General features: G+C 45.1%; 1 protein-coding gene across 4 annotated transcripts in view; it reads right to left on the reverse strand.

Moving 5' to 3' along the window:
- Nucleotides 1–299: 299 nt before the first annotated feature.
- LOC120893896 overlaps nucleotides 300–18,594 on the reverse strand; it is a 54,015-nt gene continuing 35,720 nt past the window's right edge. For all 4 annotated transcript variants that reach the window (XM_040296085.1, XM_040296087.1, XM_040296086.1 and 1 more), the window contains 6 exons: nucleotides 15,118–15,186; nucleotides 6,887–6,939; nucleotides 4,665–4,734; nucleotides 4,087–4,584; nucleotides 3,292–4,014; nucleotides 300–3,203 (listed from right to left, as the gene is read on the reverse strand). In XM_040296085.1, the coding sequence (XP_040152019.1) occupies nucleotides 3,117–3,203; nucleotides 3,292–4,014; nucleotides 4,087–4,584; nucleotides 4,665–4,734; nucleotides 6,887–6,939; nucleotides 15,118–15,186 (1,500 nt within the window). In that variant the 3' untranslated portion in view covers nucleotides 300–3,116. The remainder of the gene's footprint in view (nucleotides 3,204–3,291; nucleotides 4,015–4,086; nucleotides 4,585–4,664; nucleotides 4,735–6,886; nucleotides 6,940–15,117; nucleotides 15,187–18,594) is intronic.

Raw genomic sequence — 18,594 nt, forward strand, 5'->3', positions numbered from 1 at the left:
TTGCACACGATACTGCCGCTTGGGTATGCTACAAGTTGCATACAATTATTCCCGCTCTTTGCAAGACAGGAGTGTCAAACTCATTTTTCAACGAGTCAATCGCATCAAATTAGAAGCAGTTAAATACAGAAACGAAAAAGTACAGAATTTTTTAATTTTTTTACCACACATTACTGATATGCATACACCAGTGAATAACAAAAAACTTAAACATGTCAAGAAATACATCGATCGAAACGTATAAAAATTGTCATCACAAACGAAGCGTAGAATAATTAGGAACAAATACACCACACAGATTGATTGATTAGTTTGAAAAAGTTTTAATATTACTATTTTGAATCGTTTTCACAAACTCTACTCTGTCTTCGGTCGGCGAAGGCCATTCTATGTGTCCACAGTGTATCTGTGACAGACACGCTCACGTTCTACAAATGTCTGCACGTTCTACCAACGTACCCGGACATGTTATATTCCACACCCTACTCGTAGTGCGGCGTATTATGAAGTTCGATATAAATAGTAAAAGTCCCTCTAGCAGATACTTATATGTGTATATATATATGAACCTATTACAAAAGTAAATAGTGTATAATGCATTGCGTCGTCTCAGTACGGTTTTCAACGTTTAGTATGTATACAAGGAGAAATTATAGTACATGTACAACCCGCTGACAAGAAGAAGAAAATAACGCTACTCTCCACCTCCGTTATGATGTGTGCATGAGTGATTGATGATATTTCGAACACTTTACCACGGTCACAAAACAAACAGTAATGCTACTAGCTGTGTGTGTGTGTATAATGCTGGGTCCGCCTAGCGAATCATCGCGAGTACCTTACGTGTAATCTACCCCCCGTCACTCTATCTAGGATGTTCACGTAACAAACTTGTTTTTATTCTGAACGACACTCTTCTACACAACGACACATGCAATGTTATTGGTTATGCCCTAGGTAACACAGTAAAATATTTAGACCCACAGGCAGGGACCACAGTACGGAGTGAATACGAATTGGATAGTGACTACTGAGAACAAGTGTAAGGACGATACGCTCTGTTAACGGAAATGCAGTTTGTAGAGTAAATGGTAAAGAGAATTGTTTGATTTTGGTTGATTTCTAATCTGCTTTAACATGGCTACACTCTTCCGTAACGGACCCAATACCTCTCTATCATATCTGCTAGTTACGTTGTTGTCTATAGTAATTGCAACACCCAACACACATACCAGAGCTCATTCCATTTTGTACCTTTCGTGTTGTTTTCATCTGTGTTCATCCTCCTTTCCATCCCGTTGCGTTTCGTGTGGCAATCCGTTCCCTGCACTCACCTTCTATTACTGTTTTCCTACGCTGTTTTGCGGCTAAGTAAATTCGTGCAATAAAACTCATCGCAACTATTATGTATAGACAACGGTAAGATATGAAGCGAGAAGACGGTAGAAATGCTACAGACATGCGAAGTTGGCTGATATTACATACGGTTCACGTAAAACACTCACAAGTAACACTATACGAAGCGATCCTGTTGTCTTTCAACAACAATCGATAATGTTGTTCAGCAACTCCAAAACGGGAGTATTAGTGAGGGTTGTGATTTGCAAAAAAAGATGTACGTTTAAATTCTTATCGTTTTGCAAAAAAAAGAAGAAAACAAAACAACAGTAAGCAACATGCGTGAGCAAAGGAAACGCATCGTTTGGTCGATCACATTGATCAGCATTAAAAATATTCAACAACATGAACTGATATGCTCATCAAAGCAAATAGCGTGTAAAGCATCTTTTTAGCCATCTATTAAATAAGCTCACCACATAAGATATTTAATTTAGAAAGCGGTAATAAGTTGTGTAAATCATTGTGAAAGAACTGTTGAAGTCGCAAACGTTTCCTTTTACTTATTTGTAAAATATTACCAATTCAACTCAGACCAGTAATGTCTACAAAAAAGGGTAGCTAGCATTCGTTTAGCGTGCTCTTTGCTATTATTATCATCTCCAGACCGAAGGATTGCATTCTTCTGCATCGCTTTTGCAACATGTAGTATACCAATCACCGATCGATGGACTACGATTATCGCTTATAAGAAATAGTTCTGAGTTCTGATCATCCGCACGCATTCGAACAACAAAGTAAAAATGTATAGATTCCGTACTCTTTTGTGGCATTCCTTCCATTCGCTCACAACCTCTTTTTACTTGATTTCGGTTCCGCTGGGGGAAAGTATTTACTGAGTGTGTCTCCATCCTCACGCCAAACCCTCATGCCACGAGAGAAATGCTGCAAAAATTCTTATTGTCCAACAGTTTCAAACCCACCCAAGCGCTACCCTGCTCCACCTATTATCAATATAGAGAATATAGTTCACTGCACACGCCGGCTTCTGTGTGGATGAGGTTTAGACGACCTTGTCTGGTGGCAGTTTATGTATGAGGCGTATCAGTGAGTGTGTCTTTGCCGTCATTTATCAGTACGATTTTGGCGCAGCGCTTGCATCGCGAAGGTTGCGCGCCACATTTGCTTCTTCTCTTTGTTTTGAGTTGTTGTATGTTTTTAAACGTATTATCACAAATGTTGTTATCTTACAATCTAGAGTTCTTTTTTTCGTTCCTCTGCTTTCTTCTACTTGCTTCAACGACGTTTTTTTGTTTGTGAGGGATCATTTAACGTAGCCCTTAACGCGACGGCTACGTTAAGCGGTTAGTATGCCCTGTTAGTGTTTGCTTCTGCCTTCACTCTAACTATAAAGATGTTACATGGTTTTCGTGTATAACTGTATAATTTTTAGTAAGTATTTGTGAGGATGTGTGCTTGCTTAATGTCCTGTCTAACTCCACATAGTTTCGAGACGTAAAACTATTGCTTGCAATGTCTGGCGAAAACGAAACCCAACCAGTACTACTACCATGGTGTATATTAGTGTGCACAACGCTGTGTTGTAAAACGCTTGCTTTTCATAACCTGATTAATTCGACATTACTTATAAGTCTTGGGCATGTTTGGGACTTGTGCGCAACGAGCACCAGTTGTACGGTTAGACCCCAGCTGTTCCTACACCCGCTGCTAGGTAAATGAGCGAAACACCGTTGTTAATGGCTGCGATGAACATTCGGCTAGCTGGCGAACGTTCGGCGGATCGGCACCGGCGGAGGCGATTTTAACCGATCCTTCGCTCCGATCGGGACGGGGATGTGCGTTTCCTGCAAAAGGCAAAAAACAGGATGGCAAACATTCAGCGCAATGCGCAAACACAACTCATCCGGTGTGTAAGTTCCGGGCGCTACTTACGTGGACACCGTTGCCACGCTGAACCCGCCTCCATCCAGTGCTTCTTCGCCACGTAGCCGATGCGGGCGATTGGGACCGAGCAGCTGCCGTGCTGTCCTGTTTCGTGGCCGCCTTTCCGTTTAGCTGATTGTGGCACGTGATCAGTACATCCTGCAGCAGGTCGGCCGTGTTGAGCGAGAGCGGCGGGTTGATTGCTACAGCATCGGCCTGCTGTTTGCCCATGTAGCGGCGATTCGGTGATTCAGGCAGCGATTGGGCACCCTTCTTCGGTGCCGGTTTGCTCCGCAAAACTACTTCCTCCTCCTCGTCGATGGTGGTGCTTGCACTGCACGACATGGAGGACGCCGATGCGGGCAGCTGTAGCTTCTCCGTTAGTGCATCGCTCGATTCGCTGGACGAGCAGCTGAGTACCTGGGCCCGGCCACCTTCGCTCGGCGTTGGACTTTGGGATCGGCTGCCGTTGGCATCATCCTCGTCGCTGCTGTCGCACGCCGCCACTCCTTTGGCTGTTCGGCGAGCCCCGCGCGTTGCGGTGTTGCTGCCGCTCTTGCTGCCTGCTTCCTTCAGCTCGCTCCCGCTCAGATCTCCGCTCTCGCCGACCGTGCCGCCAGCAGCCATCGGTGAATGCAAGCTGCGCGTACTGCCGGACGTGAAGCTGACTAGTCGGTAAAAGTCACGCGTGAAGTTCGTACACGTTACCTCCTCATCTTCCGAGTATACAATCTGCAAGTATAGAAACGAGAATGAGTGATGGCTATTGTTGGAGGAGGACGTAACGGGTTGCCGTTCGCCTACCTGGTCGTGCAGCAGGGCGGTTATTTCTTCAGTCTGTGTTTCTGCCGACGTCAGAAAGTTGGAGTTCCAGATCCACTCGTGGTTTTCCTCGTCCAGCGCCGTCACCAGCTCCTCCTGCGACATGCTCCAGTCCTCCATGTCCGCCGTGCACGGTTCCGCCGACATTAGCCACTGTTCCGGCTCCTCCGGCAGCTCCTCCAGGTGGCCTTCCGCCGGCGGCTGGGGCTGGCCCGAGCTCATCGTGCAGTAGCCCTCGTCGCGACTCTTGGCCGGGCTGGCGTGCGTGGTGACGAGGGCCGCATTTTGTGCCTCCAGATCCCGCACCCGGCCCTTCAGTATTGCCACCTCGTCCCGCAGGCTGTCCTCGGCCACCAGCGCATCCACCACCTTGCGCATGATGTCGTCCAGGCATGTTTCGTACTGCCGTACTCTTTGGTGTAGCGATTTGTTCTCGTTCTGCAGCGCCATCAGGCTGTTTTCCTGCTTCTGAAAGCGTACCTGCGGATCGATGCAAGAGTGAACCGATTTATTAGTACCTGCCTAGTACCGCCACTCTCGCTGCACCGTCACTTACGTACCTGCAGTGTTTTGTGCTCTCGGCACACTTGCATCGATTTTCGATCCTTTGTCCTCATCGCTTTGCTCATACTGGAAATCGAAAATGGGCAACGGAAGCATTAGTTTAACAACATCAATATAACTTCTTAGGGTGTGTGTGAGTGTATGCTCTTGGATCATATCGCAGGGTAAGAAAACCCTCCTTCTCCAACCTATCAACCCGAACAGTTAAGAGTTTGGGCGTTTCGGGATTAACGCGTACTACGGTAAATCCCTAAAAAGGGTCGGTTACTGTGGATACCCGAACTACACCGCCGCAAACACCACCAACGAACGAATTTAAACTTCCGAGCGGAGAGCGTGCGCTTATGGAGCGATGCTTATACTGCCTATCGACACGATAGCAGGGAGGAAGCAGCTCGCCCCTAACCCTCTGCTTGATGAGGAATTAAGAGTATCTGTTCGGATAAAATGTAACATTTAAACAATCCCTAATTTCCTCCGGGGATGTAAAAACAAACACGGATTCAACTAATTCCTTCCACGGGCAGGGAAAGTTTCCGGCCAACAGTGCGCCAGAGGCAACGAACGGGGGGAACTTTTAAATCGATAAAAAATTCATGCTCCTTCACCAAAAACTGGATTATATACACGTGGGTGTGAGGCATCGAATTTAAGGAACGACCGGGACGTGGGTAGACAGCCACAGAGTGAAATCTCTGCCGTAGCAACCTTCAACTCGCAACGGTGCGTGCGTGCATCTTGATCGGTTCTCGGCTCAGGTGGTTCTGCTCGAGAAGGGAGATTGGCATATATTTGTCGAAAAGATTGCTACTGCACACTGCCACTCTGCCAGGCGGAAACCGGAAGCGCAAGACCGTGCCCGTGCCCTCTCGGTCGGCAAACAAAGAGCAGAAGCGCAAAAAGGGTTCTACCGCGTACGGCGGCGAAGGCTACACGCTGCCGCTATGGTGATGACGATGATGGTAGGCATTTCCCGTCCCGTCCCCTCCATCATCATGTCTACCTAGAATCCTTTTTCTAATCGTTACACTACGGCCCAAACCATCATAAATGGGTCTTCGGGAAATGCGTCTTCCCTGGTAAAAAGTTTCCCCAAAAAGACGGAAATTTTCCTTTCCTTCACTGTGAGAACATAAATCTCAAACCACCTCCAGCCCGCTCGCTTCACGATCCCCTCGCTGCTTCTTGCAGCATCCTCGCCGTCCCCCCATTTGACGTTCAAATCCCTCTATTAAAATCCTAGGTTAAACGGGAAAACCCACAACCCCCAAAAACTCGACCCCCAACATCTTCCCATTTCCAACGAAGCTTCCCTAGGCGACAGGTAGAGGTTTCCCTTTCCGTCGTTGACTTTTGACGACGAAAACCAGCTTTTCCAAACAAGGAAAATTCATTCATTTCCTCGGGGGCCATCTCGAACGCCCTTGCGGGTACCTGTCGGTGTCTGATGCTTCGGTGTGTGAATCGGTTGACAAAAGAAAGCCGCGCTGCTTCGCCGTTGGATCAAGGAAATACACCCAGACACACACAGAGCAAAACAAGCAGCAACGCTTTCGCTATCGTTTTGTGTGCGCGTTTGTCTTGTGGGTGCTGAGGGGAGAGTGTCGCTTTTCTTGTGGCAAACCCACACAGCTACTGCTTCTTTTCCTTTTTCCCCCGCAGCTCACCTTCGACAGCTACGCAGCTGGGATTTTCATATTTAGACAACTTATTATCGCAACGCAACGCAAGAACAAAGAAAAAAGGGAAAAGTAAATATTTGCACGTTTTTTCGGCTTGTTGCTTGCTGTCCGCTTGGGCAGGGGGGGCGGAGAGGGGTGAGTAAAACCCGGGTGAAACACGCGTAATACTGCCCCCAGTGTCGGCACACTCCTGCATCTGTCCCGTATTTATGCAGCGCAGGTTTTGTTAGTAAATACACATATATTGTTTTTTTTTATTTTAATAAATACAAAAGGGGTGCGCTGGCTGCGCTTATTTATAAAGTGTACGCGCTGCTTGCGGCCAGACCGTTTGACACCGGAAGATACGCCTCGGAGCGGTGCTGCTGAAATTGTTTCTATTTATTTTTACAATTTTGATTCACTCACGCATGAATTGATTATTCAACAGTTTACCAAAAAATTAGCGTATTCAAATATAAAAGGTATTTCGTTTCACCAAACTTAATACATACTTAATTGTGTAAAGTGATACGAGGGAGATGCATGGTACTTACACTTCTAAATGCTCCTTTATCTCCTTTTCCAATGTTGGCGAGTTGCATTGGCTCTGCAAAAGAGAAAAAAGGGTACATTATTAGCAAGTTATCGTGAAATATAATGAAAGTAAATAAATCCAACTACACAACTACACTTCTACTGGGAGCCTATTTTGAGTGGACGTTGAATTCCCATGCCGTGCTTTCGTTTCACTTTGCCGAGCTCAAAACGGTCCAGCTCATTTTCAAACGTCGGAAATGGAATGAGCCGTCCACCTACGGGACGGGGGGAGGGTCATGGGCTTGGAGGAGTGGAGAAAACTTTCGCATTCAATTAAAACCCAAACAAAGTGCCACACGGTATCGGCCGCGCAAGCTTCAAAATGGAATAAAAACAACCGGCGTCAGTTAGGCAGCAGCATCGCATCACATCGTAGCCCTTGGTGACATGAAGGGAAATTCAATCGCAATCCTACCCCTAGTCCTCAACACCACATCCACACACACACACACACACACCAACAGAATCCAGCAACTACCCAACGTAAACCGCGTCCCGCAGCGAACGGAAGTAGCGGAGAGTGGATTGGGGGAAGAATTTAAATTCACTCCAGGAAGGAAAACTTCATCACAAAGACACAAGAGCCATTCGGAAGTCATCTTTGCGCAGGCCGACACACTGCCAAACACCCTCCTCATCGTCGCCTCCATCAGCATCAGCATCATCATCATTGCCGTCATCGTCATGTGCCACCGCTCCACAAGTTAGAATGGAGCCTGTTTCTCCCCTTCGTTTTTGTTGGAGCATTTCGTTGTGACAACGTTGACGTCCTGTGCAGTGATAGTGATAGTGAGAACTCACGGGCGACCCATTCGTTGAATTATCCGTTAAATTAGAACCGAGGCAACTGCGGAGCCCCTTTACGGTGGGAAAACGTAAAAGCCCTGAAATTGTTCTGTCCGCTGCACAACTGGGCTGAGTAAAATTCCAAACCGTACTCCCGATTTACACAATGTATCGTGGGGAGATGTGTCCATGCAAAAAAAAGGATCCTTCAAGCTGTTCCTTTCGCTTTTATGTTCTATATATTTGCTGGATGTGCTTTACTTTGTGCTCAGTTTTACGCTGAAGTCGAACAGATTTACGAGCGCTTCTTCTGCTTCTGATGCGACCTTCCGATTAAGCGAAGAAAGGGCGGGTGAAAAAAGACCAACATCAGCATCGGAAACCTTTCGCCAATTATTTGCACACCCACACACACACAGTAAACACCATTCAACGGAAACGTCCAATCATTAAGAGAGAATCTCTGATTGATTAGCAACAGAAGAGGAAGAAGAAAAAACCCGAAGGTTTTGTACCCTTTTGCAGTAGCTGTTCAACCCTAAATATAAAAAACCACTACCGATCGGGACAGCTGGGAATGCTGTATTGGCTGTGATTTTATGTTTCTGTGCTGAAGATGGAACAACAACCTAACCATGAATGACTAGCCCGTTTCTCGAGCATTCTCAGTAGCCGCCGCCACAACGTTTACACTCATGCTGACGATAGAAAATTCGACCTAACTTGGGTATAGCTTAGCTTAGGTCCACATCATATGACAGAGAAGAGAGAGAAAGAGAGAGAAGATTGGACGCAAAAAGGAAGGTTTTATTGGGCGGTTGAAAATTTTTACGCACGTGTTCCATCATTCCACTTCAAAACGGCGTGCCTTTCTGTCCCATTAGCACTGTCATTAAAGCAAAGCGTGTGCGCCCTATGAAGTATAAAAGCGTAAACACATAAAAAAAAACAACAACATGAATGTTCGAACGAATGTCATACGCGTGTCCCGGCAACATAATGAAGCATAATTCTGTGCATTTTTACCCGTCCGGCCGACATTCATCAGTGCATGATGGGCCGCCTCTTTGGTTCTCTTTTTAGTGTTGGTGTGTGTTCTTTCTTTTTACTCAAAGATTGTAGTACGGAGGTCTTTGGTTCTTCTGCACTCCAATACGTTCGTTCCACCGTACCATGCCGGTGAGGCGATGAGTAATAGAACCAATCAAATGAAAAGCCACTAAGTGGCGCATAGTATTAGGCGCCCCATTCGAAACAGTCAAATATATATATTCTCAGCTTGGTTGTGCAATAAAATATGCCTACACAAGCGGAGGAGGATAAGAAAAATGGTACACAATTCAATTACAACGCTTTTCAATGCTGCATTTCGAAAAAATACAGCTATTGTGTTCCGATGAGACAGTGATGGTCATAAGAGTAGCAGAAAAGCCAGATTAGAAAAAACAAGTATACTAAAATTGATTTTTCTTTTTTTTAATATTTATAAATTCTTGATGATTTAAAACCTACACATGTAACATTAATGATGTTTTTTTTACAAAAAAAAAGTGAAAAAATACTACAATGCCGCATTTAATTGCTATTTGAGCGTTTATTGATTCCAAGTAACAGATTTACGTTTATTGATTTCCCAGTAACAGAACAGGCAACAGTAGCACTTAAAATCGTACAAGTTATCAGCCTAATAATCTTATCTTAGGCCATAGAAATCTTTGTAGCAATATAATACAACCTTCTCCGAAAAGATTTTCATAAAATATTTAGATAAGACGGCTACTAATTAACTTTACCATGACCAAAACTTTATAGCGTTTCATTTACAGCGTCTTGACAAGATGGTTCTAATCAGTAGAAGCAGAGAAGTGATGATTTGGAACAGTGCTTTGGAGCACCCACGACTCCGTTCCGACTCTGGCAAAATCCGACCCACTAGTTCCGCCAGAAGTCGGAGTCGTCCGAAGTCGTCCGGAGTCGTCCGAATTCGCGCGGAGTCGTCCGGAGTCGCCCGGAGTCATCTGGAGCCATCGGGAGTCGTCCCGAGTCGTCCGGAGTCGTCCAGAGTCGTCCGGAGTCGTTTGGAGTTGTTCGGAGTCTGACTCCGAATGACTTTGATTCCGGTTGATTCCGGCCGACTCTGGACGACTCCGAACGACTCCAAACGACACCAAACGACTCCAAACAACTTCGAACGACTCCAGATAATGCTGGGCGAACCTATCTTCCGGAGTCGGTTCCTAAATTGTCGGAGGCAGATCGAAGACGATTCTTTCGAATCAGATCGAAGACGAAATTCTGATAATCACAAATATTCTGATAGCTTACTATGGCCACAACTGTAACTATGCTTCAAAGCAAAGCGGTGCGTCCATGCGCTCGGCAGGCTGTCGTAATAGTTGGTCAAAAAACCAAAATAATTCCTCGTCATCAATTATTCATTTTTGCTGCCACTCGCATTGATGCGGTCATCACGTTTTTCCTTTTGCCTTTTCGACCACGCGCGCCACGTGACGAATGGGTTTTCCAACCCACATCACTCGAGCGATTGCACTTTTTGCTTCTCTGTGTGTGTGTGTGTGTGTGTGTGGGTTTGTACCATTTCCGGAACGCGATGTAATTGGCCAGATTGTATAGCATTAGAACCGAAAAGGGACATTCGTCCTGAAGGTTCTTGATTTCTCTTCTTTTTTTACTCTGGGGCACAAGGACAACGCTCCAGTACATACACAGGCTGTGTTGTTGGTGTGGAAAATGGCCCCACGCTTTCCACCGCTCACCCTTTTGCGCACATCCAGTGCACGTTGCGAGAAGGTCAACCCGGGACAAGGGGAGAGTTGTTTCGGCAACTCTATTCACTTTTTACATCAACAATTCACTTGAACGCCTTTGCTCCATCGCCCGCCTAACGTACTGCGGGGACTGCGTAGGCTTCCGCTGCAAGTAACTGTCCCATTGCAAACGAAAACGCCTGCAAACGAACAAACGCCAGGACTTCAAGGGAAACACCAAACAATCCCCCATACCACGGGAAAACTAACGACGCACAAAGTACGGGGAAAGTGAAATGACTCGAACGGAAAGCGCCCTGTGGGTGTGTTCGCTCCATTTGGCGCCAGTAAAGCACATTCATTTCGTTTTCATTAGCGAGAGGACCCGACATGGAGCGAGAGGACGCACGGTACTACTACACTTGCCTGCCACCGAGCGTTTACGTCGTCGTCGTCGTCTTAGTCATGCTGAACGGGGATTTCCTTGGGCTTTTTGGTGCGGGTTTTCAAACGGGCCCTACAAACAACGCCCCACCAGGACACTAAGGACGAGGGCGGACTGCTACGGACTGCTGCTGTTGTGTTTGGTTCGTCCGGGTGGACTGCGCCCTGCACACAGAAGCGATTGGCGCCATGAGGACATGGGGTAGCGTAATGTAACGCGCGCCCTCCGTTCGTCCCGAGTGTTGGCAGCGCTATCGATACTAACTTTCGCACTGACACTGCCCAGTTTTCCGTCAGACCGTTATCCGAGTATTCGAGGGCCGATTTTCAAAGGGCATGAAAAATCGTTTTCCACTCAATGTTACTTATGCAAAATCAATTACTCGGTAAACAGACCGGCGTGGCCCGAGAACGGTAGGGTGGGAGTTTGCAAAATTTGATGACTTAAACTTCCCGATTTGCTTGCGGCCCTCTAGGGAAAGGGAAGAAGCATATCGATATGAAGTGTAATGCAAGCAGAAAAAAATGGCATACATTTACTGACGATTTGACGGTTGTGGGGGCGCAGCTGTCACATCACACACATCCATACACACAACTCTGGTCATCCCCTTTTTGCCTAGTGAATGAATTTTAAACAGCAAACGCATTGTTTGCTACCACTTCCGGAAGAACGCAGCCAAAACAGACACACACACACACCAAAAAATCCCGCAAAGCCATGGCAGGAGATTCTCTTCCCCACTGGTTCTGGTTGGGATATCGGTGGTAATAAAATGCGGATCATATTTCGGGTAATAAAGCAAGATTTTATCTTCTCATACGCACACCGTAAAACCCCTCCTCGACCGGATGAAGCCGGGTGCCGGGGTTTTGTCTCATCCTATCTCGCCCACCTTGCAGCAGTTAGCTGGGCCAACCTGTGGTCCCGTATGTAGCAGGGTAGAACCAAATCCCCTGCATGAACCACTGAACATGATCCCCTGGGACTCCTGCTCCTCCAGCCTGGGGGTATTGTTGCCCGCTCCCGCTACAAATAAGGGGTTATGTGTGGATAATACCGAACAAACAGCAAACAAACCAGAAGCACAAAGAGAGCCTCCACCATACGTGGTTGGTTACAATGGCAACAGTCGATATTGTGGCTGTGTTTACGTGTGTGTGGGTATGTGTCTTCGTTTTGCAACGGTGATGCCAACATTTCAAACAGTTCGACCCAGTGCTCACACCGGCAGGGGTCTGCTACAACATAAGGGCTTTATTACACGTAGGTATTTCCCAGCTACAGAAATGATTGCAAAACGGTTGAGAGGGGGCTTTAGCAACAGTTTTTTCTTTTTTTTAATTTCGTTCGATGAATTCATTTGTGTTGGTAACGAGAAACCAATCGCTGAAGCAGAAGGGGAAAAAAACATAACACCCACGTTTTTGGATCCCCACAACAGGCCAGTTGATGGTTTGAATGGTAAAGAACATGCCAGGGTGGGCACTTTCATTGGTAGTGATAAAATGCCGTTCCCCACGCAAGGTTCGTGAAGGGTCGGCCCAATCATGCGAAGCGCGTTCGGACCGACCGGATGACCTAAGGGCTCCACAGCGAATAAACAAAGATTAAACATTTCGTTCGCGCTGCAAACCCCGCACCCGGTATGATGTGTTGTTCGTCGTACGTTGGCAGTGTCATGGGAATTTGGAGTTCATGTGTGTGTGTGTGGTTTAAACGCTAAATGTATCAGTTCTCGTAGGTAAAATCAGGTTGTGGTTAATTTAAATCGATACGACAAGAACGGGGTAGAAAACATACATTTATCATTAAGATCTCATTTTAAATTATACACTGAAATTTACATACTATTAAGAGCGACGGAAATGGCACAGACACACACACACACCAGTTACTTTCTAGCTTGCTACACATATGAGTGCAACAAAACCATTGTATAATTCAATTCGGTCCCTTTTAGTGTTGGGTTTCATGAATCTTTCGTAGAGATTCATTCATATGAATTTTCAGTGATGAGTGATTCGAATCTCTTAGCGACTCTCCAAGGATTCATGAATGTCGAAAGATCCACGAATCTCCAAAGATTCATGAGTCCCGAAAAATTCTTGAATCTCCAAGAATTCATGAATCTCGAAAGATAATTTAATCTTCAAAGATTCATGAATCTAAAAGATTCACAAATCCGTTAACATTCATATATCTCCAGGGATTCATTAATCTTTATAGATGTTTGATTTTCAAAATATTGAATTTGCGCGATTCCACCTAACAACAGGCTCGTCGAAGGTTCAAGCCTCGCATGGACCGTCTCCCCATAGCAAAACATACTATCCGGCTGCTTGGTACTTGCCAAGAAATTTCAAAAGCCTGTATAGGACACGTAGGTTGTTATTTCAAAAAGAACAATAATGAAAAACTCAAGCTCTATGAATCTTTGGAGATGTATGAGTTCCTTGAGATTTATAAATTCCTAGAGATTCGTGAATCTTTCGAGATACCTCAATCTTTTAAAATTCCTGAATCTTTGGCGATTCGTGAGTTTTTGAGATTCATGAATCTTTGAGATTCATGAATCTTTCCAACCGAGATTCAGATTCATTGCACATTTCAAAGATGCATTAAGATTCATGCATCTGAATCAGATTTACCTAACGCTAGTCCCTTTAACTGTTTCAATCAATTCGAAAATATCAGCATAATACAATAAATATATCCAAGATTCCTCCGTCTCAAGTGTTCAGTACAGCTTAACAAAATTATGCGATTTCCTGACGTTTATAAATGTCACTCAAATTATGGTGCAAATTTCATCCGACCTCTCCATCGGTACAGATTCAAACAATATAAAGCCCATAATGAAATTTCCCATCTCACAGTCAATTCTTGAGTGGAGTTTGCCAATGTTTCCCGTTTGTTGCCAGTTTACCAAACACACAAAACCACCAACCCAACATCCACACAAACAATACACTTTCGCTAGACGGGCACACGACCAGCTTTCGAACTTGTCCTTCCCACCGTAATAAGTGGAAGCGATCAGGTGAGGAAAATGCGCCCCAAAATAGGAACTGATTCGCTTCGATTGCCAGATTATAAAACCAATTCCAGGGATAATTCAAATAACAGATCATCTCAAGAAATCATTCCCCCCGACCGTTTTGGGGGTGCGGGCGGGCGGGGGTGATTTTCTTCTCCCCCTGTGCGACGCCAAGCAAACCCTCGTCGTCGTTCTGCCAGAGACAAAGAGATTTTCTTTCAATTTCATCATTTCCCTTTTCGAATGAGAAGGGCCCATTGTGCGGAAGGAGCAAGAAAAATTTTCGTGCTACGTTAGAGTACGACAAAAAAGCACTCAAAACAGCAGAAGATTTGGCAAGGGTGTCGTCTACTGAAGGCGTCTTTTATTTGGGTACTTCGCAACTTTACACAAGAAAAAGACTGCAAAACGATTGGAACCATGTTAAGTTTTTGCTTAATATTAGGTAATATTTATCGCAAAGTTGTACGTTTTGTAAAGGGTAATGCTATTTTACAACACGTAAATTTCGTGTTTGTTTTTTTCCCTAACATGTGGTAAATCAGCGGCCAACATCCTGATCTAGATAGGGCATCGACATTTTGTCACTTTTGTGTTTCCGTAAGAAAGAATCTACGCAGCAGGATATTCGGCATCGAGCGCTTCGTTCCCTGCCCTGCCGACTGAGGGAGCACATTTTTTATTCCCTTCGCCGCCGTTAAGTCCTTCTGAGCCTTGGAAGTTTTTCGATTTTTCCCTCCGCGTGAAACTTTCAACGGAATTGATAGTTAAGCCCGGTCGTCTTCACCAAACAGTGAGGCCGACAAAAAAAGCACATCGAAAGCGTTCGGAGGGGGGACGGTAAAACTCTTCGTTGAAACGCAATTTAAGGCCGAAAGAAGGCCAAGAACGTGCAGCAAACTTAAAGCGCTTGGTTCTTTATTTCCGCTTGGTGTTTTTAACCTTAACAATATTGTCCCTCCCTTTGCGTAAGACTTGGACTATGAAATGGAAGGATACTAAATCGTAGAAAGCGGACGCGTTTGTGTTTGTGTAGAGGATTAGAATTAGTCGAAGTGGGGTGAACAATTTACTTAAACCTACAGAAAAGTCGTCCATGAAGAAGGTGTCTACCGTTTAGTGTTTTTTATGTCGTTCGATACCACTTACTTGGTTTACTCGTTCTTGTAGCTTTAATAAGGCCTCTTCTAGTTCTGCAATGCGAGCTTCCAACATTTCCTGGGTATAAGAAAAAAGAAAAAAAAGAAAAAAGGTATTTTAATTAAATTAAGTGGATTATAAACACTTTAAATGAAATACTACATGCTGTGGCAAATAACACGACCCACTTTGAGGCACAATTAAATGCATATATTACACATGACACATCAGATGTGATGTTCCTATCCGCGTGTTCAACCAAACATTAATCCCAACTGTTGTCATCGGCTCCAAGCCGATAAGTGTGTAATTTTTCATGAGAGTTTTTTTGTTCTTTCTGCCCTTTGATTTCACTGTCACTGTGCCCAAAAGGCTTTTAAAATCATTCTCACATTCATCCAAAGCAACAGCATGCATACATGCGTCCTCCTATTGCCACCCCGTTTGTACGACACCGAAGACCGATCCCGTTTACCCGTGCTTTGATCTATGGCTTGATTAGTTTCCACTCATCTTTCAGCGCGTCTTTTACAAAAAAAGCCGAACCGAAGAAACTCAAAATCAAAACAACGGCAATGGCATGGCATAAAGAGTCGGTCGGAGAGGTTGAGAGAATAGAAAAATAAAAAGAACGCCCCATCTCCGCCACTGCGTAAGAATAAGATTGACTGACAAGCGGGGAACGAAGCTGGAAGGAAGATCAATTTTGAGTTATTTTCAAACTCTTAGTGCCACCACTGCACCCACTAGCGATAGATAGAAAGCAAACCCCATCGCGGACCATCCGGAAGAAGTCAGCAACAGGAGGAAGAGGGCAGCACGAGCGCCCTCTCTCTCTTTTATCGTATTCTGCATCCGGAGGCACATTTGGCGTCGTTATGTTGTTGCATCTTTTTCCCGCTTCTTGGAAAGTGAGCTGTTTACAAATCATTCCCTTGTCTAATGTTCACTTCCGAATGTGCCGGGAACGCAACCGGCTGCTGGAACCTCTAATCGTGCTTAAAAACACACACACACACACTTTCACTAGCAGGCAGCAAGACACAACGCTGGTGTTCTTTCGAAACGTTCTGAGAAGCTTGAAGATGTATGGTTACTCGCGAGGTTGGAGACATACGACGACTCGCAGAGGAAGACGCGACAAACGCGATCCCGGGTGTGTGCGCACTTGTGGTATGTTTAAAAAGATGAATTTATATTTCCAATCTCGGTTTCTTTCTCTTACATCCCACCGAGCGTTGACGGATGAGCGATGATGAGCTGTCAATTTTATCGAAAGATATCGTTTGATATTTTGCACTGACCCTAGAGAGCACCTCTCCAAATGCGCTTCACGTGTCCGATCGCCCATCGATCGCGTCCGAAAGGTGAATGTTTACTTTTCGCAACCGAAACGTTGGCAACGGCGGTGGTGTGTGTGTGTGTGTTTGCCAAATATGTCATGCCATAAATCATCGCCATATTACCGAAGAGAGCGCGCATGATGATGACCGAATCCGATCGACCACAGAGAGAGTGGTGGCGTTTGTCATACTTTTTATGCCGGCGATCATGTGGCGAGAACGGAGAACACGAGCATCGTTAGTCAGTGCTCAAAAACACTTTGATGATGTGTTGTTCCCAGCGCACGGGGTTTGCAAAGTGTGCGATTCTATATTTGCCAGCCAGCTATTATTTATTTCGCTCTTTCTCCTGCAGCTTTTATTTGCATTTGTTTTTCAGGCTGCGAAAACTGTCTCCGATTTGTGAGTGAAAATGGCAAGCTAAAATACACAAACAAGCACGGTCGCCAACCGAAACGTTTCAACCGCTCAACATTGGCGGGGAGGTTTGTGCGATGCCATCTCGCGGACCTGCCCGACCTGGAACCTGTTTTATTTATTCTCCTTTACGTAAAAGCGACCGACCGTCGTTCATTTGCATACACTCAGCAACATCCGGACGGAGCGGAATGGAGGGCGGCGATGGAAAAGGGGTGGCACTATTATAACCTGCGTATGCTGCGAAGGGTTGCGCACCTTACGCACACACAGCATAAGACCATTAATGGATACACATGATCATCAAATTACGTTTGATGACGTTCCCATGGGTGGAGATTTCTTTTCTTTTTTCGCTTTTGCTGCTGTTATTTCGTTTTTATTTGCAGCAAATCATAGGACAATCAATGCCACCCGAACGACCAACCCCATTTGTTAAATGAAAAATCGATTCACGGGATAAAAAGGACCCGGTGTGGGCTGTTTTGTGTGTGTGTGTGTAGTTTTGCTGGCTTTTTAAGTGCTCTTGCAGTTTGCCGCTCAATATAATTCGATTATAATGTCGTCTAATGACTCTTCAATGAAGTAGATAATCGTTGCATAATAACCCACTTGTTCGAAGTGGGCCATCTACCGGCTGTTGTTTGGGCCGCACAGTGATATGAACGCAACGAATTGAAACAACGTTGTAATGGTACCATGTTATGGGTTATATGGCTTTATAAGATTAACGCAATGCTTTGTTGCGTTGCTGAATGTTTAATCCTTCAATAAACTCTCTCTCTCTCTCTCTCAGCCTGTCTTTCTTTCACTTTCTGTGTGCATCTTAAAGTAGATAAATATGGCAGTGAAAACGAGAGAAAGACCTCGACACCATCATCTGGTCCCAGACAAAATCAAAGGATTTACACCAAATCGGGATGAATGCAAAATAAAGAAGGCCTATTTATGTATTCCCCGCTCGCCATTAAAAAGCAGAATTTATGATCTGGTAAAAATAAATTATATAAACCGTCGCCCTCCCACAGATGCGTCTCGTTTCCTACACTTCATTGAAGTCCCGTAACTCGTTCCCTTAACGCGTCGATCCGATAAAATGTTCCGTGTACGGCTGTAGGACGGTACAAGCGGGCTAGTACTGTGTTGTACGCGAGTGGCGACATGACCATCCTCCTATTTGCACATCAGTTTCTCACCTTCGCTGCGCTGCATGTTGCAAGTGTAATGATGCATCGAGATTTACATGGTTTTGTTTGTTTTTTTTCACTTCTTCATTAACAAGCCCACGCAAGGTGAATGAGTTTTTTTCCAGCACAGTTTCATGGATGAAACAAGTCAATTAATCGACAGGAAGGAAGAAAGCACGAGAGACGCTATGCTAGAGAAAGCGTGCGTTCCCTGCGTGTACAACTGTGCTGTGTACCGACAGGGCTCTTTGTTCCATCTCTTTGCTTTCCTTTGCATGGTTTAGCTTGAGCCTTTTTTTCACAGCCAGTGCCGAGGGTTCGTTACCAATTCATAAATAACGCCAACGCGCACTGGACGGATTTTATTGTAAATAATTCGTGCGATTCAACCGTGCGCGAGAAAATGGAGGAAGAAGTACGTGAAAAACAACTATCATTCACCCACGGGCCAGCGAGCTTGAAGAAGCTTTCATCATCATTCTTCAATAATTTTCTCATCACTCAAAGCCTATTTTTTGGACAAATAAAAAAAAACAAAA

Source organism: Anopheles arabiensis, chromosome 2 (genome assembly GCF_016920715.1).
Source record: "Anopheles arabiensis isolate DONGOLA chromosome 2, AaraD3, whole genome shotgun sequence".
NCBI lineage: Eukaryota > Metazoa > Arthropoda > Insecta > Diptera > Culicidae > Anopheles > Anopheles arabiensis.